Source organism: Pelophylax lessonae (genome assembly GCF_965119305.1).
Source record: "Pelophylax lessonae genome assembly, chromosome: 8".
NCBI lineage: Eukaryota > Metazoa > Chordata > Amphibia > Anura > Ranidae > Pelophylax > Pelophylax lessonae.
In genome coordinates this window covers 50,604,222-50,629,331 of record NC_138775.1, presented here as the reverse complement: position 1 = coordinate 50,629,331, position 25,110 = coordinate 50,604,222, and the positions used below count along the sequence as shown (strand labels likewise).

Sequence of the window (25,110 nt, the reverse complement as noted above, 5' to 3'; positions counted from 1 at the left end):
CACTCACGTGGTATATTGCCTGCAGTGTCCCTGCAATCTACTTTATATTAGGAGGACTAAACGGACAATAACCACGAGAGTGTCTGAACATATTACAAACATTCGTAATGGGTTTAAGGATCACAGTGTGTCACTCCATTTCCGAGATTTCCACAATAGGGATCCCACTCACCTCAAATTTTGGGGTATAGAGAAAGTGGAACCGGTATGGAGGGGTTCAAATAGAGTTCGGGAAATATCGTAACACGCGAGACACACTTGATCTACCTGACGGATAGTTTATACCCCAAAGGTCTGAACTTCGATCTGGATATCAACTGCTTTATTAGCAACTACAAATACTTTAGATGTAGTTCTTATCCAGACTACCTGTAGGTAGTGCATTTATGCAATATGTTTATTAACATCTATGTTTGAGGCCATTCTGGCTCACACATATAAATGTATAGAAGGACCAGGCGTTTGACCCTTTCATCTTCTCTGTTTTTTGTGTCTTTTTTTCTAATATCTGATTTTAAGGTTCATGGTTTTATTCAAATATTGATATAAGATTGATTTTATGTCTTTTTATTTTGAGTAAATATTAATAATTTTTGATATTTTCTTTTAATAATATATTTATATTTTCTTTTTGGAATGTTGGTATTTTAACTTTTTTAGAGATATATGTGTTTTATGTATACCAGCTGCTATTTATATATCATGGGTTAATGTACTCATATATCAGACTGTAGATTTGATGCTTGATGCTATTGAGTTGAATTTTGTTGCTTTTTAAGAAATTTGCAGATGTAAAGAGTAAGGCATTCAGCGCAAAATATGGATGCTACGTAATATAAATATAGTATGAATTGCCCCATAGATACACGCTGGGCCATATAGTCACAGGCGAGTGGGAGGGCTTCTTGTATTTGATTCCGGTCATTGGCTCGGGCATAAGGGGTGTCCGCAGAGCCGGTATCTGAGGATCCTGACGGTGACGTACATCCGGTAGTGTAACCGGATGTTGTCATTGGTCATTGGGTCTGAGATTGACGGCGGATGTGGGTCATCACGTCCGGCCAGAAGCTGATGCTGTCAACCGGATTCTGTCATCGGCCATTGGGTCCGAGTTTGACGGCGGATGTGCGTCATCACGTCCGGCCGGAAGTACATATCCGCACATCGGAGCACCGATGTATGCTGTGTGGCAAAAACTGTGTACTTCCGGGTGACCCTTTAGACGGATGCTGGTGCGCATGCGCCGGCGTCATTATTTAAGCATTACGACCGCGCCGCGCACATGGGCTCTCAGAAGAAGTCGTGAGGACGAAACGTCAGAGCTGATGTGCGCGGTCGCAGAATATCTTACACAGGTCACCATCCGGGATTCCTATTGCGCTGCAGGAATTGTTGGAAAAGGTTATCCAGTGTGCATATTTTGATCTCTATGCCTTCACTCCATTGCCCTCCTGTAAGTAGACATCTGGAGGGGAGAGGGGCTTTGATTGTGTGTGATTTTAATAAAAGTTTGCGGAATTACACTATTGTTGCCCCCACCTTTGTTCAATTGCATGAACTTTGAGCGGAGGAGAATTGGAGGAAGGAGGAGCTAGGTGCAGCCCAGCAGTGATCTGTACACCCGGTGATTGGTGGATTTGATTGGAGGCTGTATATTCACCATTTTCTGGTGAGTGTTCCATTTATGGGGGGGAGCACTAGAGTGTGGTGGTATCTTTGGGAGAATAGACAAGACCCTTCACTCCCCTACCCTGGTGGATGGATTTCGCCTGATGCATCACTGTATGGACTGCATACCTATATATCTTATGAGTCTTTAAGGACATTGTTGTATACAACTGACCTTTTTTTCTCAGCGCTGCTAGTGTTATAGTTTTATTTCATCTGGCTGAATATTCTACAACACCTTTGTTAACATTTCTTTCTGTATAGCAGCTGCTTTGAGACCTTGCGTCTTCTATACTTTTTGTTATCTATTGATTTGTGTGCGCGGGGTGAGTTACTTTATGAGACCGGTTTCTGGTCATACATATTTTGACTCTTGTGTTTGTATAGCTATGTTTTGTACCTATACATTTACATGTATAGGTTTAATTTTTCAATAAAAATACGTTTTCAAAAAATGGGTTAACAGTAGGGGGTTAGGCTTATGAGTGGGGTAAAGCTTTATACGTACATAAAGTTTAACTGATTTCTGCCGGCACTATAGCACGGCTCTCCAGTTCTGGGAGGATGTCCATGGACATGCTCCGTGTCCTTTGGACACAGCTGATCACGGGAATGGGCCAATCACAGCAGCCCTTTACCATGTAATCACAGCTGGTCACATGTAAATAGACTTGGGGGTTATCGGCATTCCTTTCCTCACATGCTGTCTCTGTGAGGAAAGGAGAGCCAATATCCGACAAGTCTGACAGGGCACACTGAGTACATTGTTTACACTGATCATCAGTGCAGCTTATCAGTACCGCCTCATCAGTGCCCCTCAGTACCGCCTCATCAGTGTCCATCACTACCGCCTCATCAGAACCGCCTCATCAGTGCCCATCAGTGAGGAAGAAAAATTACTTATTTGAAAAATGTATTTATAAAATAAAAAACCTGGAAACCCAGTGGTGATTAATTACCACCAAAAGAAATATCTGTCTCAAAAAAATATAAAAAATTTAGTTTGGGTACAGTGCTGCATGACTGCGGAATTGTCATTCAAAGTGTGACGGTGCTGAAAGCGGAAAACTGGCCTGGGCAGGAAGGGGTTGAAAGTCCCTGGTATTGAAGTGGTTAGGGGTCAGTAGGCATCTTTTTCAGTCATAATCAGCATATAACATGGAAATCTATATTAGTGAAGAAAATGATGGCACAGAGGCACATTTTTAAGCTGGAAACTGAATATACTTTGCTTCATGCTGTTAAACAAATAAAAATGAGACCTCCCTTATTATAGCCAGTGTGTATCTTTGAAACTCTAGTGTTGTTAGTCTACAACTCAAGTCTCAGGGGGAATTAACTTGCCAGCAACTGCCAAACTTTGATCTGCCAACAGTCTCCTTAAAATGTTGAACAGGGGCACATAAAACTAATATAGATGGTCCGTTTATAAAAGTCCTCCTCATGTACCCTCTCCCAACTGCATCATGTTCCTAGGTCACTTACAATGTCTGTGAATACGCCAGGTCTCATTAAATTAATCATCTTGGCCACCTGGTAAACATCCACTGCATTTTCATTTTCTAACTGCTGAGACAAAGTGGCGAGAGCACAGAGCGTGCCAGCTGAAACAGCACCGAACCTGAAAAGAAAAAGAAAACAGTTGTACATTGGTTATTATTTGTCTTGCAGCGACCTGTAACAGAAAGTACATTATATGTACAAATAAGCCGTATTTCCATTTTTCAATTCATATATTTCCTCTCAGCAGCAAACAAATTATCTTGCTGAAAGATTTGCAGATGCTTTTGTAAAAACTTGCTGCACACACGGCTCTTAAACAAGCTGAAGCCTGTGGGTACAAAGGTGTATGTTTATGAAACTGTGAATTTTTTTCACCGTTCACTTCTTGGCAGTTCTCAGAGGAAAATCATCTCCTCTGGCACCCTGTTTATGAAGCAGTGAACTTCACTTCTCACAGGGTGAACAGAGGAGAAGTGTTTCCTCTGAGAACGGCCGAGATCTGTGTACAAGTGAATGGGCCGCCTGTAATCTCGTGAGACAAAGCAAGATTAGAGTACGAGAAAATCACTGGTGCCCATTTAATAAGCAGTTATAGATTATACACGTGCGTTCGACCCCCACTAATGTTAATTAAATAATTAGTCCCCCTACATAAATATATATATATATATATATATATATATATATATACATACATACATACACATACATTTTATATATATATATATATATATATATATACACACATATACACACACATACATAAATATGGCAGGGGGACATGATTACTGTGTTGTGGGGTCTGAACGAGGAAGAAGGCTGTCAATCTTCCTTCTTCCCCCCTCAGTTCTCCCCTGATTCTGTCTTCTCTCCCCGATTCACTACCTCCCGGCTGGTGAATCCGGGAGTGTGAATTCTGGCACAGATCACCAGTGAAGTGCGGAGATCGCAGCTTCATAAACTGACCGTTTCTGTGTCAGTCAATGACAGATTCTCCGTGTGTAGAGATGATCCGCTGAGAACATGTTCTCCACCGATCATCTCTGTTTCATAAACCGATAATAATCGGAAATGAGCTGCGATCAGCAGGATCACTGCTCATCTCGGTTTCATAAAAGGACACCAAAGCCTTTAACTGAGTGATGTGTAGCTATGTACAGCCTAATATTTTATAGTGTCGTGTCGGAAGAGGAGGCAGAAGAGTATAGTGTTCCTCAAAAAGTATTTTGGTGTATGAAAATATCACTCTACAATCACCACCAAATTATAGCTTGATTTTAAATAAATATAAGATTAAAGGAATGGAGTACGTTGCCAATACTTTTGAAAACACCAGTTCCCTGCCACACTTCTTGATATGCATGCTAATTCTAGGTCTGTAGCCATTAAATGACAGTCATGCATCAAACATTTTCAGAAGGAGAAACGGCAGCCAACACATTTTCTCTCAACACGTTTTCTTAAGGCCTTATGCACGGTGGACATTTTTACAGCTGCTGTTTTTGGCTTCAGGCATTTTTCTTTCTGCAGCCAGTAAACTTGCCAGCATGTTATCCTATGTGTCCATGTGCACATAGGCTATCAGCAGTTTTTGGCAGGGGCGTTTTCTGGCTGGCAAAAAAAAAAACAAAAAAAAAAACTAGTGGGTTTTGAAAGGAGTCTTTCAGCTGTAAAAACGCTCCAACTCTGAAAAAAGCTGAAATACGTGGCTATTTGGCATTTGGGAGCATTTTTGAGCCATAAGCTTTTGTGGGAGTATAGGTTTGGTAAAAAAAAAAAAAAAAACGCAAAAGCTAAGAAAAGAAGAAAAACGCTGTAAAATTAATTCTACAGCTTTCTACAGCTAAATCTACTGGCGTTTTTAAAACATCCAGTGTGCATGAGGCCCTAAAGTTAACCAATCAGATAAAAGGCCTAATAGCAGGCATCCCAAGGTGTTTTCTATAATCTTTATTGGCCAAAAACACACACATCTGAAAATAGCCTTAGGGCTCTTTCACACGGTCCGCCTCTGTAGGCGGCTCCGTGCTGCTCAGCAGGGGATCGTAAACACAGATCCCCGCTGAGCAGGAAGGTGACATTGCCCTCTCCGCTCTGTGTGCAGAGAGGGAGGTGTCAGAGCTCCATGCATCTCTATGGGGGAACCGCTCTCATCCGATCCCATCCCCTGGACGGATGGAAAATAGGGTTTCCATCCATCCGGATTTCACGGACAGGATCGGATGCGGATGGCAGCAGGTGTCAGCGGACATGTCTCTGCCCCATAGGGATGCATGGGGGATCCGATCAGATCCACCTAAAAAACTGACAGGCGGATCTGATCGGAGCGCTCGTGTGAAAGGACCCTTACTTTGGCTAACAAAAAGTTTTCAGCCACCCTGAGTAAGTTTAGTTTCTAGTGTGTTGCTGTAACATTCAGGAGGGTGAGCCTTACTCAAGGTAAATTTGTTCTAGTTTTTTTTTTTTTTTGTATCTAGATATTAAGCTTATAAACAGATCTGTCTTTGCTGGCTACCTATCTTGAGCGCTAGGGTATTTTTGTATTGACTATTCACTTTTAACAGGACTTTTACTAAAAAAAAAAAAAAAAAAAAAAAAAAATGCTCAATGACAGCTACACTTTAATCCCCCCATCCTCCTTTGCTAGGGCAGCTCACGCCTTTCCTTCACTCTCCCCTTGCTCCGTTTAGCTGCCAGCAGTAGGGAAAGCCACCACTTGTAAACCAGGAGCCGCTCAAGCCATAGTTATAGCCATTCAGAGGTGAGGGATTCTCCCCATTTGACAGGTGCCTGAAGACAGGTCCAACGATGTCACATGGAGAAGGCCACATTGCTTCTCCATACCTGAAAGTACTGCGGCAAAGTGGTTTGTTATCGTCCAGCGACGTAGGTCTACGTCGCTGGACTCCAGTCACAGCGGGAGTCGGGTCAGGGGAGGAGCGGTGGTGATCACCGCCGCTCTTCCCCGATCGTCGGGGATCGAGTGTGGAGATCCGCCCGCTTGTGTAAACAAAGCGGGCGGATCTCCTAAGTGACAGGCAGTGACAGATTGCAGGATTCAGCATAGCTGAACCTGCGATCTGTGTCACACAGTCCCCTCCCCCCACACACGTCAGTAAGCACCAGGCATACATTAATCCCACGATCACCAATAAAAGTTAACCCCTTCCCTGCCAGTGTCATTTTTACAGTAACAGTGCATATGTATAGCACTGATCACTGTAGTAATGTCACTGGTACCCCCAAAAGTGTCAAAAATGTCAGTCAAGGGTCCGATCTGTCTGCCGCCAAGTTGCAGTCCCGCAAAAAAAAATTGCAGATCGCCGCCATTACTAGTTAAAAAAAAAAACAATAAAAATGACATAATTTCCCGTAGTTATTAGCTGCGATAACTTTTGCGCAAACCAATCAAAATACGCTTATTGCGATTTTTTTTTACCAAAAATATGTAGCAGAAAACAAATTGGCCTAAAATGTTAAAAAAATTAGATTTTTACATTTTTTTTTTGGGGGGGGGGGGGGGGAATTTCATATAAAAAAATGTGAAAAATATTGTTATTTTTTCAAAATAGTCGCTTTTTTTTTTGTTTATAGCGCATAAAGTAAAAATCGCACAGGTGATCAAATACCACCGAAAGAAAGCTCTGTTTGTGGGGAAAAAATTAATTAATCTGGGTACAGCATCGCATGACCGCGCAATTGTCCATTAAAGTAACGCAGTGCCGAATCGCAAAATATGGCCTGGTCAGGAATGGGGTAAAATCTTCCAGTCTTAAAGCGGTTAAAAATACGCCCATTGAGAATTTTTTTGTCAAAGACATGTAGCTAAATACATTTTGGCCTAAATATATGACAAAAATTGAATATATTGGATATAGCTCTGTTTGTGGGAAAAAAAGGAAGTAGTTTGGGTACGGCGTTGCATGACCGCGCAATTGTCAGTTAAAGCCACACAGTGCCGAATCGCAAAAAGTGGCCTGGACGTAAAGCAGGAAAATCCTCCGGTGGTAAAGTGGTTAAAAAGAGCCTGAACTTTTTTTACATGTAACTTTTTAGAAATGTGAATATATAATTTTTGTATCTGCTGCAAGTTTAATGGGTCTTTTTAAGTTTCAGTTGGTAGATTGATGACATTTTAAATTTTTTTTCAGACTCCTATTTGAAATATCTTCCACGCCTTGTCTGAACCTTCCTCAGTAGCTAATATGCTGCTCTAATTATGCCAAACAAGGTTGAATGTAAGCGCTGTTAGCTGCACAGAGGAAGGCAAACATCTTATTCTGTCACAAGAGTCTTATTATCCAATTAGTCCAGTTGCACAAGTCCTTTAGGAATGTCCATGTCTAATTACTGACCCTGACTTCGTTTTGCTATCTGTGTCCTGCTTTTGCCTTTTCATTTGTGTCTGTTGTCACGTTTCATATGGAGAAAATTGCCAATGAAAAGTAACATGCGGCTAATGAGGTCAAGGGCGCTATTAACGCAGCTTTGTCCAGATTGCTCTCTGAAGACGCTCAGAGATATCATTCCGAAGCGCATACAAAGAGTCGTTGTGTGGTGTCCGCTAGGAAAAAGCACAATCTTCCAAACGTTCTGTTGTAATTTTAATGAACAAAGCTTTCAAAGTCATCTGTTGTACCAAAGGAGCAACAGCTATTGTTGAAGGCTGAGAAATAGAAAATAGTTATTTAACAGGATGCCGGTGGGCTGCATTAGACATTGGATTTTTAGGGCTCTCAAGTACTTGGAAGCAGAGTTTTCCCTTCCAGAAAGCCTTCTACTGAGAAATCACCCTCATACTCTTGCACACTCAATTCTATAGACTACATGGAAAAAAAAACCCAGTGAGGCCCTCCTGTAACGTCTGTGGCTATTGGGAGGTCATAGGGACTTGGATGCAATTCCAGAAGGTACAGGTCATTGGCAGTGGTGACTCTAGGAACAATATATGGGGGGGGGGGCAAATAAGATACCACAGTCAAAACTGGGGGGAGGGCACTCATAATTTTCACCATCACATTACTGAAAAAAAAAAAAAAAAAAGTATATATAAATAAGGTTACAAATTACAAGTATTTACAAGCATGCAGTATGCAATGATACCTTTTTATTGCACTAACCTACCACTTAAAAAACAAGCTTTCCTGACAGACTCCATGGCAGCATACGTATCGGGTTTGGCCCCGCCTCCAAACCTACCCATAGGACCTCACTCCCATAAATCTTTGCTCCTGTTCAGCACACGTGTTCTTTTTTTGTCCTCCAAAGGATTACCTGATATCCTACCTGAAGATGGATTCCGGGTGATGGATGGCTCTACCTGTCGGGTATGGAGCTCTCCAATAAGCCCCAGCTGCTGCGGGGTATGGAGGAGGGGCGAAGATGTAGCAGCCTTGGCCAAAAAGCCCAGCTGCTGCGGGTGGCCGGTACCCTTGAAAGAGATAAGTCCGGTGTGCATCCATCCCTGGTGGTCTGCGGTTCGTGAGTACACTCCATGGCAGCTATGTTATATGCTTATATTTGCCTTTGTTTATATGTTTTTTCTCTTACCTGGTCTTTCCTGCCTTCCCTGGTGGCTAGTGGTCCGGGGCCGGTCAGCGGTTCACTTCCTGACCGGCCGCCGGTGCGGTGCGCTACTGCGCATGTGCGGCGCCTCCAGAACGAGGCTTGGTTCTCGCGCGTGCGCAGTAGGAGCGCGGCGCATGCGCAGTGAGTTGGCGTCGGCGGCGAGCGCTGATGACGTCACCAGGCGCCATATTTAAACCCCAGAACTGTCAGCAGTGTTGTGTTTATACACACTGCTGATACTGGGTGTTCCATACTCCGCATCTGATCGGTTTTTGGACGCCTGCTGTTCGTTGCCGCTCTGCCTGCTAACCTCTGGTTCTTGGTGAGTACTGGCCCCAGTTTGGGAGCCCCCCCCCCCCCTCCCCCCCCCTCCTCTTTTGCTGGTTTTCTGACATTGCTGTCCGGCTCATTCTTGTAGGTCAGCATCAGAATGGAAGCTACTTTGCCCTCCGGCGGTCAGCCCGCCCCTAACAGGTATTTGGGGCTTCTTAGTGGGGCTGTGGGTTATAGGGGGTGGGGGTAGGAACTCAAGTGTTCCTAGCTTCCTGTCTGTTTTTTCTGTTTTTTCTCTTGTTCACAGCCCTCCTCGTTCAGAGACTAGGCACTCTTCTCAAAGAAGTGAAAGACGCTCAAGCTCTCGCCACCGGCACTCTACAGGAAAGTCCCGTTCGGGCTCACATCATCAAAAATCATCTACTTCAGCCAGCCACGCACGGAGACCTGACAAAGCAGGTTGCAGAGGCTGTGGCGCTAGTGTCCCGGAGAGGAAGCTTTTCTGTGATAGATGTTTCTCCCAGGCTGCGGGAGAAAGGGATACTTCCGATCAGCGCATTGAGGCTTTGGTCAAGAGAGTGGTTAAGGACTCTTTGGCAGAGTTGGGTGTCAGTCGTTCTCAAGACACTGCAACGGCTTCCCCAAGCCCCTCCCCTGTAGCACTACAGGTACAGGAAGATTTCGAGTCAGCCCACACAAGCCATCAGTCGATGCTCTTGTCAGGTAGCGACTCTGAAGATGAGGATCCCTGCTTGGGTTTTGAATATACCTTGGTGCCTTCCCTGGTTAAAGCGGTCAGAGAGACCTTAAATTGGGAAGAGTCAGCTGTTCCCCCTCCCAAGCAGAAGAAGTATTTCAAACAGCTCAATAAGGAGCGCGTTAATTTTCCCTTCCTGGGAGAGTTGGGTGAAATCATCTTGGAGGAGTGGAAAAAGGTGGAACGAAAGAATTCCTTAGTATCCAAGATGGCTAAACTTTACCCCTTCAAAGAGGATGATGTGAAACATCTTGAGTCCCCTCCCCTAGTTGACGCAGCAGTCATGAGACTGGTCAAGCACGTGACCCTTCCCTTAGAGGATACGGTCTCATTTAAAGACCCGTTGGACCGAAGGATGGACTCTGATTTGAAGAGAATCTACCTTACAGCAGGTATGGCCTGTAAGCCAGTCCTGGCTTTGGCTGCTCTATCCAAGGCCATGGAGTCTTGGGCTGATGTGGTAGACGAATCGGTCAGATCGGTTTCGGAGGAGGTGGCCAGAAGCGCTCCAATCCAGGAGCTTAGGCTGGGCGCGTCGTTCCTTGGGGAGGCTTCCATAGACTTGATCCGTCTATTGGCAAGAGTTATGCTGTCCTCGGTCACAGCTAAGAGAGCTCTTTGGCTCCGCCCTTGGGTGGCGGATCCGGCATCAAAGCAAGTTTGGTGCCGTATTCCCTTTGAGGGGTCCTCCCTTTTCGGGAATAAACTGGACGAGGCCATAACCCGGGCTACAGGCGGTAAGTCTGGATTTCTTCCCCAGGATCGGCGCCAGTTCAACGTCAAGAAAGGACAGCCTACCAGAAAATTTGTGCCTGACCGGGCCAGGGAAGCTCGTTCTTATAGACCTGGTCGGGAGTTCAACCGGAACTGGAGATCCAGACAGTCTTCCAGGAAGACGACAAAGAATGTCTCCTCTGGGGACCGCGAGCCCACTAAGTCCTTTTGAAGGTGGGCCCGCTCAGACATGTCGGGTGGGTGCACGTCTACGCTCCTTCCGACATGTCTGGGCGGCTTCGATTCAGGACCCCTGGGCCGTCAGGACGGTGTCTTCAGGCCACAAGTGGGTCTTCAAGGAGAGGCCAGGCTCAAGGTTCCTGCCTACTGCCATACCATGTCTAGAAGAAAGGCGTCAGATTTTGTTTTCTTACGTCGAAGCTCTCATTGCTCAAGGGGCTGTCATCTCCGTTCCAGAGTCAGAGCAAGGCCAAGGAATATATTCTCCGCTCTTTCTGGTCCAAAAGAAGAACGGATCATGGAGACCAGTAATAGATTTGACCTTCTTGAACAAATTCATAAAAAAAGAAAGGTTCAAAATGGAGACCCTGTTGTCCATACAGCAGTCAGTCCAGCCGGCAGATTGGATGGTGTCCATCGACTTGAAAGACGCCTATTTTCATGTCCCTGTGGACGAAGATTTTCAAAGGTTTCTCCGGTTCGAAGTGGGAGGATTACATCTTCAGTTTATCTGTCTCCCATTCGGGCTCTCAACATCTCCACGGACCTTTTCAAAAATCTTATTGGCCGTGGTAGCCCTACTGAGATTGATAGGTATCCGTCTTCACCACTATTTGGACGATCTACTCCTGTTGTCCCAAGACAGAGACCAACTATTAGTTCATCTGGAGCAGGTCGTGTCCACTCTCCAGAAGTTTGGTTGGTTACTCAACAAGGAGAAGAGTCACCTGATTCCAACTCAGTCCCTGATCTATTTGGGCGCTCTGTTCGACACAGAGAAGGCGACTATCTCTCTTCCAGAGGAAAAGATAGGGACTCTCCGAGACAGGATTCGCTTTGCCCTCTCATCCTCTCATCTTCAGGCACGTCAATGTCTGAAGGTGATCGGGACTATGGTCGCAGTAGTCCCCATGGTGAAGTGGGCCCTGTGGAGGATGAGACCCTTTCAGAAGGGATTCCTTCAGCAATGGGATACGTGGCATCTGGATCAACGCATCTTCCTAACCCCTTCAATGAGAGCGAGTCTTCCTTGGTGGCTATGCAGAGACCACCTGCTGAACTGCCACTCTCTGAAACCTGCTCCGTGGGTAGTGGTTACCTCGGACGCCAGCAACATAGGCTGGGGTGCCCACTGTCTGTCGGAGGTGGCACAGGGCAGGTGGGAGTTTTCCACTCGAGGAATAGTATCCAACATACTAGAACTCCGAGCAGCATTCCAAGCTCTTCGAGCATTTGCTCACCTGACAAAAGACCAACCTGTCATGCTGCGCCTGGACAACACCTCAGCAGTGGCATACATCAGGAAACAAGGGGGTACACGCAGCTGGTCCCTATTGAGGGAAGTGGAGCCGATTATGTCCTGGGCACAGAAAAATCTCTCGAATCTTTCAGCGGTTTATGTTCCAGGAGTCCAGAATGTCAAAGCAGACTTCTTGTCCAGAGTGGATCTGGACAACAACGAGTGGTCCCTTCACAAGGAAACGTTCGACTGGATCCTAACATTGGGGTTTTCTCCAGAGGTAGATCTCTTCGCCTCCCCCTGCAATCACAAACTGCCGAAGTACTACTCAAGATTCAGAGATCCTCAAGCATCAGGGATAGATGCACTCTCGGATCAGTGGAGATTCCACAGGGCATACGCCTTCCCACCAATTCCGATTGTGTTGCAGTTCCTTCGGAGACTCAGGTCGGAGCCAGTGGAGGTAGTGGCGGTGATTCCCTTCTGGCCGAACAGGCCATGGTTTCCCCTTCTGACGCTGCTCAGTGTCCAAGATCCAATCCCGCTACCCTTCAGACCGGACCTGTTGTCCCAGGGGTCTGTACTCCATCCATGCCCAGACCGTTTACATCTCAAGGTCTGGATGTTGAGAGGAGGAGGTTACAGGCTTTAGGCTGTCCAGAAACGGCAATCTCGACACTACTTAGTGCTAGAAGAAGCTCAACGAACAGGGTGTATCAGAGAATCTGGGAAAAATTTTCTGCACAACTGAATACAAGGCCTGATCCTCAATCTTCAATTAAGATCCAGGATGTATTGAGCTTTCTCCAATCAGGACTGGATTTGCCTCTATCAGTGAGTTCGCTCAGAGTCCAGGTCTCGGCTATTTCTGCTTTTACAGGGATCTCCTGGGCCACTCATGCCCTAATTCGTCAGTTCTTCCAAGGGGCAGTAAGAATCAGACCTCAGAGAAAACCCAGGTTTCCCAAGTGGGATCTGCCACTAGTTCTGGATTTCCTGGCGAGTCAAATTCAAGACATGTTTGATTCTTTGACCATAAGAGAGCTTACACTGATAACAGTGTTTCTGGTGGCTATAACCTCAGCAAAAAGAGTGTCGGAAATTGGGTCCTTTGGGACACAAGAGCCTTTCTTAACCTTTTTTCCTGACAGAGTGGTGCTCATCCCCATGTTGGATGCGAGACCAAAAAGGACCTCTGTCTTCCATGAAAACATAGAAACAGTATTACCAACCTTTAGACAGGAAGAGGAAGAATCTTCGGTTCATCCACTGGATGTTGGAGAGTGTATTAAGAGATATTTAAATGCCACTTCCTCTTTCAGAAAATCAGAACATCTTTTCGTTACCTTTTATGGAAAAAACAAAGGTTCAAGAGCCTCGACGAGATCCATTTCCTCTTGGATCATCCAGACCATCCAGTGGGCTTATAGGGCTAAGGGCTTGACCCCTCCAGCAGTAGTTACAGCTCATTCGACGCGGAGCATCTCTACCTCCTGGGCAGTATCCAGACATGTGGCTCCTGAAGTCATTTGCAGAGCAGCATCGTGGTCCTCTATTAACACTTTCTTATCCCATTACTGTGTTGAGCCAGCGGCTCTTTCTTCTGTGAATTTTGGTTTGCAAGTCCTGTCTGTTTGACAAAATGCATTAAAACTTTTCTGTTCAGCACCTGCCCACCCTGTGTGTACGGCGAGTTATTTCCCGATACGTATGCTGCCATGGAGTCTGTCAGGAAAACGGAAAATTTATATCAAATACTTACCGTAATTTTCCTTTCCTGATGGACTCCATGGCAGCAGGAGTCCCCTCCCGGATTTCTGTGGAGGATAGTTACAGAACACGTGTGCTGAACAGGAGCAAAGATTTATGGGAGTGAGGTCCTATGGGTAGGTTTGGAGGCGGGGCCAAACCCGATACGTATGCTGCCATGGAGTCCATCAGGAAAGGAAAATTACGGTAAGTATTTGATATAAATTTTCCGTTTTCAAGAGTTTTCCTTCTTCCTCGGGTATTGCTTCAGAGCTGAGAAAGAGGAAGACTCTGAAAAGCTTTTATTTATAGTTTAAACACTTAGGCTCCGTTCACATGTAGGCGTTTTGGGGTGTTTTTGGGGAGTTTTTCTGCTCTAGGATCAGCTCTCAAAACGCCCAACAAGACAAATCCTATTCATTTCAATGGCCCCTGTTCACATCTGAGCGTTTTGACGCTGTGAGCAAAACGCCCAACGCTCTCTATTCAATCTAAAAACGCCTGTAAATCGCGGTAAAATCGCGGTAGAAAAAACGCACGAAAATGCTACGCTCAGGTGTGAATGTAGCCTTAAGGACCAGGCCTATTTCTGACACATGTTGTTTACAAGTTAAAATCAGTATTTGTAGCTAGAAAATTACTTAGAACTCCAAAACATTATATATATTTTGGTAGCAAAGACTCTGGAGAATAAAATGGCGGTTGTTGCAATATTTTTAATCACGCAATATTTGCGCAGCGGTCTTTCAAACGCAATTTTTTACTAAACAGTAAAGTTAGCCCAACTTTTTTATATATTGTGGAAGATGTCACGCTGAGTAAATGGATACCTAACATGTTACGGTTTAAAATTGTGCATACTTGTGGAATGGAGACAAACTATAGTACCTAAAAATCTCTATAGGCGATGCTTTAGGCGACAGCATAGGTCTTTTTTTTATTGTTCTCACTCTGGCAATCACGGCGATACCTCACATGTGTGATTTGAACACTGTTTTCGCAGGTTGCGACTTACGTATACGTTTTCTTTCGTGCGCGAGCTTACGGCGACGCGGGCACTTTAAAAATGCTCTTTTTCCTATTTTAATTTTTTTAGCAAAAGCCGGATCCGGCTTTGATTGGGTCTCCGATGTATTAACCCGTAAGTATTGTCACAACGCGACTTCCGGTTTACTCAGCGGCTAACGGTGCCGAATTTAAAAAAACAATTTCGGCATTTTGAATACTTTGAAGTGCAGTGGAGGGGTCTGGGGTCTTTTAGACCCTCAATCCCTCCATAAAGAGTACCTGTCACTGCCTATTACTGTCACAAGGGCTGTTTACATTCCTTGTGACAGCAAAAAAAGAGATTAGATTTTATTTTTTCTGGACTCCAACCAACTGGCGGACATGCTGGCTGATTGCTTGGGTCTCCTGGTGGGACGGAGACCAGGGCAGAGCCATGGAAGGAGGCGGGAGGGGAAGACATCCCCTCCCGCTCACTGGGATAACGGCCGAGGTGCTCCAGAGAAGAGGGCAGTGCCGATGCTTCCTGTATTGCTCCTCTCACAGGCTCTGCTTCCTCTAGTGCTGGCTCCGTTCCTCACACTGATGCTCTGGGATGGCGGGTCAGGAACCCGCAATCTGGACTTACCGATCCGCCATCCCAGAGTATGAGGTGGTAATGGGGTCCTTGGGGGGGGGGGCACAGTATAATTTTGGGGGGCAATGGCCCCCTTCTAGTGACGCCACTGGTCATTGGGTGATTACTGCTTTGTAAACTATAACAATTTTCTATATTCCTTTTACACAGTTGCTGGTGTTATAGGACTTTTTTTTTTGGCATCTTCCATCTCCAGAGGAAGGACTCGCCTCCCTGCTTAAAAAGATGTGTGTGTCTGTGTGTTATATATATATATATATATATATATATATATATATATATATATATACACACACACACACACACAGTGGATATAAAAAGTCTACACAACCCTGTTAAAATGTCAGGTTTCTGTAATGTAAAAAAAATGAGACGTATTAGAACTTTTTCCACCTTTAATGTGACCTATAAACTGTGCAACTCAATTGAACAACAAACTGAAATCTTTTAGGTGGAGTGGAGTAAAAATAAATAAACTAAAATAATATGGTTGCATAAGTGTGCACACCCTAAACTAATACTTTGTTGAAGCACCTTTTGATTTTATGACAGCACTCGTGATTTGGCAATATTTGCCCACTATTCTTTGCAAAAACACTCCAAATCTGTCAGATTGCGAGGGCATCTCCTGTGCACAGCCCTCTTCAGATCACCCCACAGATTTTCAATCAGATTCAGGTCTGGGCCATTCCAAAACTTTAGTCTTCTTCTAGTGAAGCCATTTCTTTGTTGATTTGGATGTATGCTTTGGGTCATCATACTGAAAGATGAAGCTCCTCACGTTCAGCTTTCTAGCAGAAGCCTGAAGGATGTGTGTCAGTATTGACTGGTATTTGGAACTGTCAAAAATATATAATACCACCATGCTACGATCTGGGATGGAAATAAGTGCAATCCTTTTTTTTTTTTTTTTTTTCTTCTGAACTCGTGTTTTCACACCTTTCATTTCTTTGATAGACACAGTTCTTGATCTTAATCTTAATATTGTATACATTATACTTTTCCTATAGAGCTTCCACTCGGCTATATATATATATATATATAGCCGAGTGGAAGATCTATAGGAAAAGTATAATGTATACAATATCCAATAAATGGATTTTTGTAAGATCTTACCGTAAAATCCTTTTCTCTTAAGCTCATTGACAGACGTAGTCTTCTTGATTCTCAAGAGCTGGGTTATGTTGTCTCCGCAGGAGTAGGACTAGGCAGAAAGACAAAACGTTCTGGCTCCACCTTAGGGGCAGTCCCTGGGGGTATATCCTCCCTCTCTCCGCTACAGGGAATCAGTTCTGTTCTAAAGCAGTAACAGAGAATTTAACCCAACCCAACTCAATGATAGAGGGGCGGGTACTACGTCTGTCAATGAGCTTAAGAGAAAAGGATTTTACGGTAAGATCTTACAAAAATCCATTTTTCTCTATCGCTCATTGACAGACGTAGTCTTCTTGATTCTCAAGAGCTGGGACATCCAGAAGCAGTGCCACAAATGAGGGGTGGGATTGACAAAAATCAAAATCCAATCTAGAAGGCCCAACTGGTGCCAAACTAGAAGTTTTAAAGGCTCATTATAAACAAAGAATGAGACTCAAAAGAAAAATTTCCAACGGAAAAAACCCTCGAGGCAGACTACTGGTCTCCTCAAATGGCGGCCCGCAAAACCTTGCGGCCAAACACGGCATCAGATGATGCCATTACATCAACTTTATAATGTTTTGTAAAGGTATGCACCGACGACCAGGTAGCCGCCTTGCACACCTGGACCACTGACGCCTGATGGCGAAAGGCCCATGACGCACTAAGCGCCCGAGTGGAGTGCGCCTTAACAGGGAACGGGGGCTCCCGACCCTTAATAGAATAAGCCTGTACCACCGTCTGTCTGATCCATTTGGAAATGGTCGCGGCAGATGCAGGCAACCCCTTTTTGGGTCCATCCGGGATCACAAAAAGTGAATCCGTCTTGCGAAACGAGTCTGTCGTTTTTAAGTATACCCTGATCGCCCGGACCACATCCAAGGAGTGTAAAGCAAACTCCCGAGGATGACTGGGCTTAGGACACAGGGAAGGTAATACAATTTCTTCATTCAGATGAAATTCTGAAACCACTTTTGGTAGGAAGGATGGATTCGGATGAAGAACCACCTTATCTCTATGAACCACCAGATATGGGGAACGACAAGATAATGCGGCCAGTTCTGACACCCTGCGTGCAGAAGTAATAGCCACCAAGAAGGCCACCTTCTGGGACAACGTAGGTAGAGGAATCTCCCTAATATCTTCAAAGGGAGTTTTCTGAAGAACCGACAATACTAAATTAAGATCCCAGGGTGGTAATGGCGCACGCACTGGCGGAGCCAGATGTCGCACCCCCTGGATGAAATTCCGCACCAAGGAATGAGTAGCCAAAGGCTTCTGAAAGAAGATAGCTAATGCTGAGACCTGACCCTTGATAGTGCTCAAGGCCAGTTTCTGCTCAACCCCTTGTTGCAGAAAAGCTAATATTCGACTAACCGAATAAGACCGTGGACGGAACCCCAAAGGTTCACACCATGCAATGTAGGACTTCCATGTGCGATGATAAATCTTTCTGGAAGTCGCTTTCCTTGCTTCAACTAGAGTAGGAATAACTGAAGCTGACAATCCCTTGTCCTTCAGCACCTGGGTCTCAATAGCCAGGCCGTTAAAGCCAGCGATCGTAAAGCAGGATGGAAGATCGGTCCCTGAGACAGTAGGTCCTCCCTGAGAGGAAGTCTCCACGGGACGTCCGCCACCAGTCTGACCACGTCGGCGTACCAAGCTCGACGAGGCCAGTCCGGAGCTACCAGAATTACTGGAATTCCTTCCTCCTCTATCCTGCGAAGAAGTCTTGGCAGTAACGCGAGAGGAGGGAAGGCATACATTAGCTGGTATTGCCCCCACGGGGCGATCAGTGCGTCTGCGGTCTCTGCTAGAGGGTCGCGGGAGCGAGCCACGAATCTCTGTACTTTCCTGTTGAATCGTGATGCCAACAGATCCACATCCGGGGTGCCCCACCGTAGGCACAACTGGTGGAAAACTTCTGGATGGAGGGACCATTCCCCCTGATCCAGAGTCTGACGGCTGAGATAATCTGCCTGCCAATTCTCCACCCCCGGAATGAACACCGCAGAGATAGCTGGAACAAATCGTTCCGCCCAGCGAAGAATGCAAGCCACTTCTTTGGCCGCTCGGACACTCTTGGTGCCCCCCTGGTGATTGACATAAGCCACGGCCGTGGCATTGTCCGACTGGATCCGAACCGGGCTGCCCTGGAGCTGCTCGGTCCAGTGAATCAGACAAAGTCTGATCGCTCTCAGTTCCAATACATTTATCGGCCACCTGGATTCTTCCAGGGACCAAAGTCCCTGGACAGATAACTGACCGAGAATTCCTCCCCATCCGGATAGACTGGCATCCGTGGTCACTATCGTCCAATATATTGGCAGAAATGACTTTCCCTGGCTGAGCGTCGGAGACCGAAGCCACCAGACCAGAGACTCTCTGGTCTGTTTGCTCAATCGGATCTGATTGTCCAGGGATTCCGGATTCCGATTCCATCTGAGAAGAATCTCTTGCTGAAGAATTCGGGTATGGGACTGGGCAAATGGGACTGCTTCGAAGGAAGCCACCATCAACCCCAGAACCCTCATGCAAGTTCGAAGAGAAGACCAGCTGTTGGATAGTAACAACTGGACTGCTAATTGAATCTTCCGGAGTTTCCCTACCGGAAAAAAAACTCTTGTCCTGACTGTGTCTAGAATTAGACCCAGATATTCGAGCCTCTGGGTGGGAACCAAAAATGACTTTTGCTGGTTCACCAGCCACCCGAATTCCTGTAAAGAAATCATAGTAATTTCTATGTTTTGTAGCAAGGTCTGAGGAGACTCTGCATGAAGCAGAAGATCGTCTAGGTAACCAAGAATCGATATGCCTCTTTGGCGCAGTAGTGCCAACATTGGGGCCAACACCTTCGTGAAGACCCGAGGAGCCGTGGCGAGACCGAAAGGTAACGCCACAAACTGATAGTGGTTCTCTTCTACGGAAAAGCGTAGAAACCGCTGATGTCCTGCGAAAATGGGAATGTGAAGATATGCGTCCTTGATGTCTATGGATGCTAGGACATCCCCTGGATGCAGGAAGGCTGCTACTGTGCGAATGGACTCCATTCTGAATTTTCTTATGTTGACAAAAGAATTGAGTGCCCTTAAGTCCAGAATTGGACGCACTTTGCCCTCTTTCCTGGGTATTGTAAATAGGTTTGAATAAAACCCCTGAAAACGTTCTGTCCAAGGAACGTGGACTACCACTCCTTGTTGTAGTAAATCCGTGACTGCTCTCCGCAGATCTTCTAAACGATCCGGGGATAGTCGAATATTGGAAGGGAAGAATCGCGCCGGTGGGAGAGATCGAAACTCGATCTTGTACCCTGACCTTATGACTTCGCAAACCCACTTGTCCGGGATTCTGGAAAGCCATGGATCCGGGAACCGGCGAAGACGTCCCCCCACCCCAGTTATGGGTGGGGGCGCACCTTCAGGCTTTGGACGATTTATCTTCAGGTCTGGAGGGGGCGGGCTTTTGCTTGCCCGACCAACGTCCCCTGAAGCCTCCTGAAGGAGCTTTGGAGGACTTAATTTTTTCACCCGCGGGACGAAAAAACCTCTTGTGAGCAGAAAAAGAAGGCCCTCGTTTTTGACGAGTTCCTTTACCTTTAACATTTTGCGGTAAAAAGGTGCTCTTTCCACCCGTGAGATCCTTAATGATCTCATCTAAGTTGGCTCCAAATAGACGCTCTCCTAAAAAGGGGATATTAGCCAAAGCTTTTTTGGAACCTTGGTCGGCTAACCAACCTTTTAGCCACAGTGTACGCCTGAGAACCACCGCTGAGACTGATGCTCGCGCCAATAATGGAGTGGCGTCTAACGCCGCATCACACACAAACTGTAACCCCTGTATCATTTGTTCCAACAAATCTGATACCGCCTGAGGGACCTCTTCTAAGTCCCGGCGTAACCACTTGGTCCATTCAGTTACAGCCTGCGAAACCAGACCAATAGCAATTATTGGTCTGAAAGCTGATCCAATCAAGGTAAACATGGTGCGAGACATAGCTTCTATCTTGCGATCCACTGGATCTTTAAAAGACGGAGCATCTTCTAGAGGAATAACCGTGGCTTTATTCAATCTAGCAATTGGTGAATCCACCACAGGTGGTTCTGTCCATTTCTTAATGAGGGTTTCCTCAAACGGATAACGCCTGTTAATGCGTTTAGAAATAGTAGAAGTGCGTTTTGGCAGACTCCATTCTTCTTTGATTGGATTGCCAAAACATTTGGGCAATGGAAAAACCTTCGCCACTTTGATGCGTTTTTTAGTCCCGAAAGGGATTTCAGTTTCAGCTATTTCCGACGGAATACCCTGTAATCTTAAGGTTTCTTGAACAGATACAATGAGTGCGTTTACCAACGCTTCCTCTTTGGCTATGGCTGATGCCGAAACATCCTCCTCACTGTCTGAAGAGACAGTACACAAGACACCAATCCCAGATGAGGTACCTGCAACTGCAGAAATAGGCTCAGAGTCTGAATCCGAGGTTTCAGATAATAAGGGGTTAGGCGGAGGTCGCTTTCTTGCGCCCTGTCCCTGACAAGCCACTTCCACCCGGGACACAAAAGTTTCCATAATAGCTGACAATGATTCAATCGTCAGTGGGGTGCTGGAGGATCCTGCAGACCCCTCGAGGGGATCCGGAGGAGATACATGAGTGGCAGGGTCCATGTTAATTCAGGACACCTTTGCCAAAAAAAACAAAAAAACTTTTTCTTTTTTTTTTATGTGTCTCCCCCTAGCGCAATAGCGCCCCTCAGAGTACCTGCTTCTCGATCCCCACAGAGAGAGAGAGGGACCCCCAAGGCTCACCAACCGATGCAGTGAAGTTTCCAACCAACTGCAGTCAGCGTCTGTCTTTTACAGACTGGAAGGAGCTGTTGCTTTTTCCCGGGTAGAAGGACGTGGCTCCGCCCCCTGTGTACGCCTTCCGGCGTTCCCAGCTCTCCACGAGGTAGCTGGGCTCATGAAACATGGCCGCCCCCATACAAGAGACATTAGACTCCAAAAACATGGCGGCCGGCGTGACCTGAGGTCATACATGCACCTGGTCTACGGCAAAATGGCGGCGGACCACCGAAATCGTTTTTTTCCCAGCACATCCACCTGCATCTCTGCTAAGTGGCGATTTATTGATCTACAGGAGATACACTACAAATAAGGTAGGATTATACCTCCTATGTCTGCTGTAATGCTACAGTCTGCTGGGTAGAGTGTTAGCTCTCAAACCAAGTCCACTTCCCACAAACACATACTGTATTTACAAGGGGGACTTTTAATGTCAGATACATACTGACCATGTATGGAGGGGCCCATAATTCATACTGCCTCATAACGAGGAAAGAAAAAAGGGAACGTTTACTCACCATACCGAACCGACAGGCACCCTCTCTTCACAATACCCTCTCCACCGGGGTGGGGGGTTGTGGACCACTCCGGACGCCTCGACTCTCTGGTTCCTGGCGTCCAAGCGAGACTTTTAACTCGCAAGGTCAGTCCCTCCACTGGGACTCCGTCGCGGCCGACCCAGCGCGGAGCTCTGGTCTGCACGCGCTCGTAGGCAGAAACCGGGGTGACCACTGGATCTCAACATCCAGCCCGTCGCCCGGCCCCGCATACTTACTTGAATGTGTCGCGGCCGACCAAGCGCAATGCAATGGTCTGCGCGCGCTCGTAGGCTGGCTGGGGTGACCACTAGTGTCGCCCAGTCCGGCGTTTTTGCTTGAAGATCTCACAGGAAAAAAACACTGGAGAAAAACTACCTAAAAAATATTTTTTCTAAAGAAAAAATCTTGCCAGGACCAAAAAGATCCCAGCAAGGAACTTAGGTCCTTACTCCTGACTAGACAGAAAAAAACTGATTCCCTGTAGCGGAGAGAGGGAGGATATACCCTCAGGGACTGCCCCTAAGGTGGAGCCAGAACGTTTTGTCTTTCTGCCTAGTCCTACTCCTGCGGAGACAACATAACCCAGCTCTTGAGAATCAAGAAGACTACGTCTGTCAATGAGCGATAGAGAAACAAGGTTTTAAACTCCTGCTCCTTCTTCTTAATTTAGCTTTCCAAAATAAAAGATCTGATTTGGAAGTACAGGATTTAGACCCATAAACCCAAACGAAGAACGTCAGTACCTGGGAAATAAGCTGAAGACTTTCAGAAGTGTTTCTCAACAAGACTTTACACCAGAAGGGCATAAGGGTTACTTTCACCAAAGAGTTATCTGTCTTGAACATAACAGCCTGCCTATTCTAGTACAAAGTCTTCTACAACTGGCGACTTTAAACACCTGCAATAACTTTAGCTGCAGACAAAGACTTTTTATAGAACGCTTTTTCTTTCCACAAAACAAATGAATCCTGCCCAGCTTTCATACACTCTATAAGATTCACATTTGTCCAAGGAAAGAACATGACATTTGCATGGAAATGGCCCAAATAATTTTTAAGTATCGGATGCTGGCAATCTGGCAACATATGGCAGCGGGCTAATGACTTGCAAATTTTTCTAGAAGAATTTGATAACCTCAAACTCCAAACAAATTAAAGCACAAATCATCAAATTAATACAGCTGTGCCTTGGCATTTGGAGATTCATATTTCTCAAACTAATTTGTGGACATAATTATTCCTGGGTTTTAAATTGTAAATTTACAGCAATTTCTACTTCGAAGAGAAGGGAGGAAAAAAAAGCTAATTTTCAGCTACATTTCTTTTAGTGATAATTAGAGAAAGGACCGTGTTTAATGTGCATTATGGCTAGAAAAAAAATTACAATTGATGACGAATATACCAGGCAGCCTATTTACTCATATGTAACATACCTAATGTGGTAAAATACTCAAGATCATAATTCGGTTTTAACTAAACCAAAGTTGAATAAAAACAAAGTACAAATTATTTCATTGTTTCGTGTAACTGCTCAATTGCCCTTGTGACAGAAGTTAAATTAAAAATTGTACCTATATTTATTTCTTTTGCAGGGTATAATTCCTAATTATATTCCCTTACTAAAATCCTTTTGTATGCAGATCGTGCCAATGCATTATGCAGCACTTTAAGAATGCACAGAAGCAGTCCTAACAATCACTGCCTACAGGAGGCGTCCACAATCTGACCACACCCATGTGTACACTAGGGGCAATTTGGGAGAAAGAACATTAAAAGATAAGTTCACTTTTACAAAAAAAAAAATAACAAATGCAGGTAAAAAAATGTGCAAGGAAATTTTTTTTGGGTAGGAAACTCTAAAGCATCACCCACGAATGCCACAGTCCCGCAGACTGTCTATGTAGCCATCTGCGGGTTTCTCTAATGCTTTCGTTCAATAATTCACAGTGATCTCTTTGAACTGTGACAGCGAGTGTGGCGAGAAGATCCCCCGCTCACTGTCACAAGGAGAGGGGGGACTGGGGGGAGAGGGTCTGAACATGCTAAACATGTTACACCCTAAATATGGGTTTAACATGTAACATATTCAGAAAGGTAAATCTATCATTTAACCCAACAGTATGTTTTGGACCATGGAAGGAAACCAAGTACCTGGATGAAAGCAATACATGGAGAATATATAAACCCCATGCAGATAGTACTATATAAAAATAAACTGCTAAATACCTTTTCTCATTAGCAGTATATAGCAGTCCTGTGACTTCTATCAGTGTCCAGCCGTGCACTGGTTAAAGCTTGTAGGAGGAGTTTTTATTCTCCTCTGACCGCCCTATGGGTTTGCATGATCCCTGACTTTCTGTTTGACCAGTGCTGATTGGCCTTGTGCTGATCACATGCACCCTCAGGCTGGGTTTACACTTTTGCAAATTGGATGTGGGTATCCCAGCATCCAATTCCCATGACAGGAGATTGTGACCAACTCTCAATGGAGCCGGTTCACACACCTCTGGGGTGATTGCGGTCCACAATGGAAAAGATCCTCTGCATCTGTAGCTCCGTTTCAGGTCCAAATATTTGGCAAAAATTCAGACCTGATTTGCACCTGAAATGGAGAACAGGAATGCCCTGGACCCCCTGCTGCGAGCCGTGGCTAGTGTAAACCCTGCCTCAAAAAAAAAGAAAACACCTACTAACAATACACACCAAACTGAACATGTGCAGAGTGCCTCATAGTGCTCTGTTCTATCAGTAGATAGATTGGGGACAGTAAAAGGAGAGGATCAGAGAAGACAGGATCAAATAGCCTTTTTCCACAATGCGGAGAACCCCTTAAATTCCACAGTCAGTATAAGGATGCATATACAGACTGATTTTACAGTTGTGGGTTTAGTAACACTTTAAATAAAGTTTTCTTTTGGCTGCTCAGACCTAACATATTGCAGTAATGCAAATCCCTATGTAAGCAACAGCAAGACCTTTGTCTCAGTGATGTTTATAGTACTTCTCTATATAAAAATTGCTTTTCAGACAGCTCTGCCCTAAAGGTAGGTCACCTTGTAATCAAATACCATTCACAGAGAGGAAAAATATGTTGGAGACAAGTGATCTACAAGTATATCATTTACGAAAAAGTTCTAAGGAAAAAAATTCTTGACCACAACAACCAATTCAAATTGTAATCTTACTAGTGCAGGTTTGATGTTGGACATGCCCCCTCACTGATGTCATGTACTGATGCCCTTTCA

General features: G+C 45.2%; 1 protein-coding gene across 2 annotated transcripts in view; it reads right to left on the bottom strand.

Moving 5' to 3' along the window:
* PTPRG (protein tyrosine phosphatase receptor type G) overlaps positions 1 to 25,110 on the bottom strand; it is a 776,809-nt gene that overhangs the window by 6,458 nt on the left and 745,241 nt on the right. For both annotated transcript variants that reach the window (XM_082265202.1, XM_082265201.1), the window contains one exon: positions 3,154 to 3,289. In XM_082265202.1, coding sequence (XP_082121328.1) covers positions 3,154 to 3,289 — 136 coding nt within the window. The remainder of the gene's footprint in view (positions 1 to 3,153; positions 3,290 to 25,110) is intronic.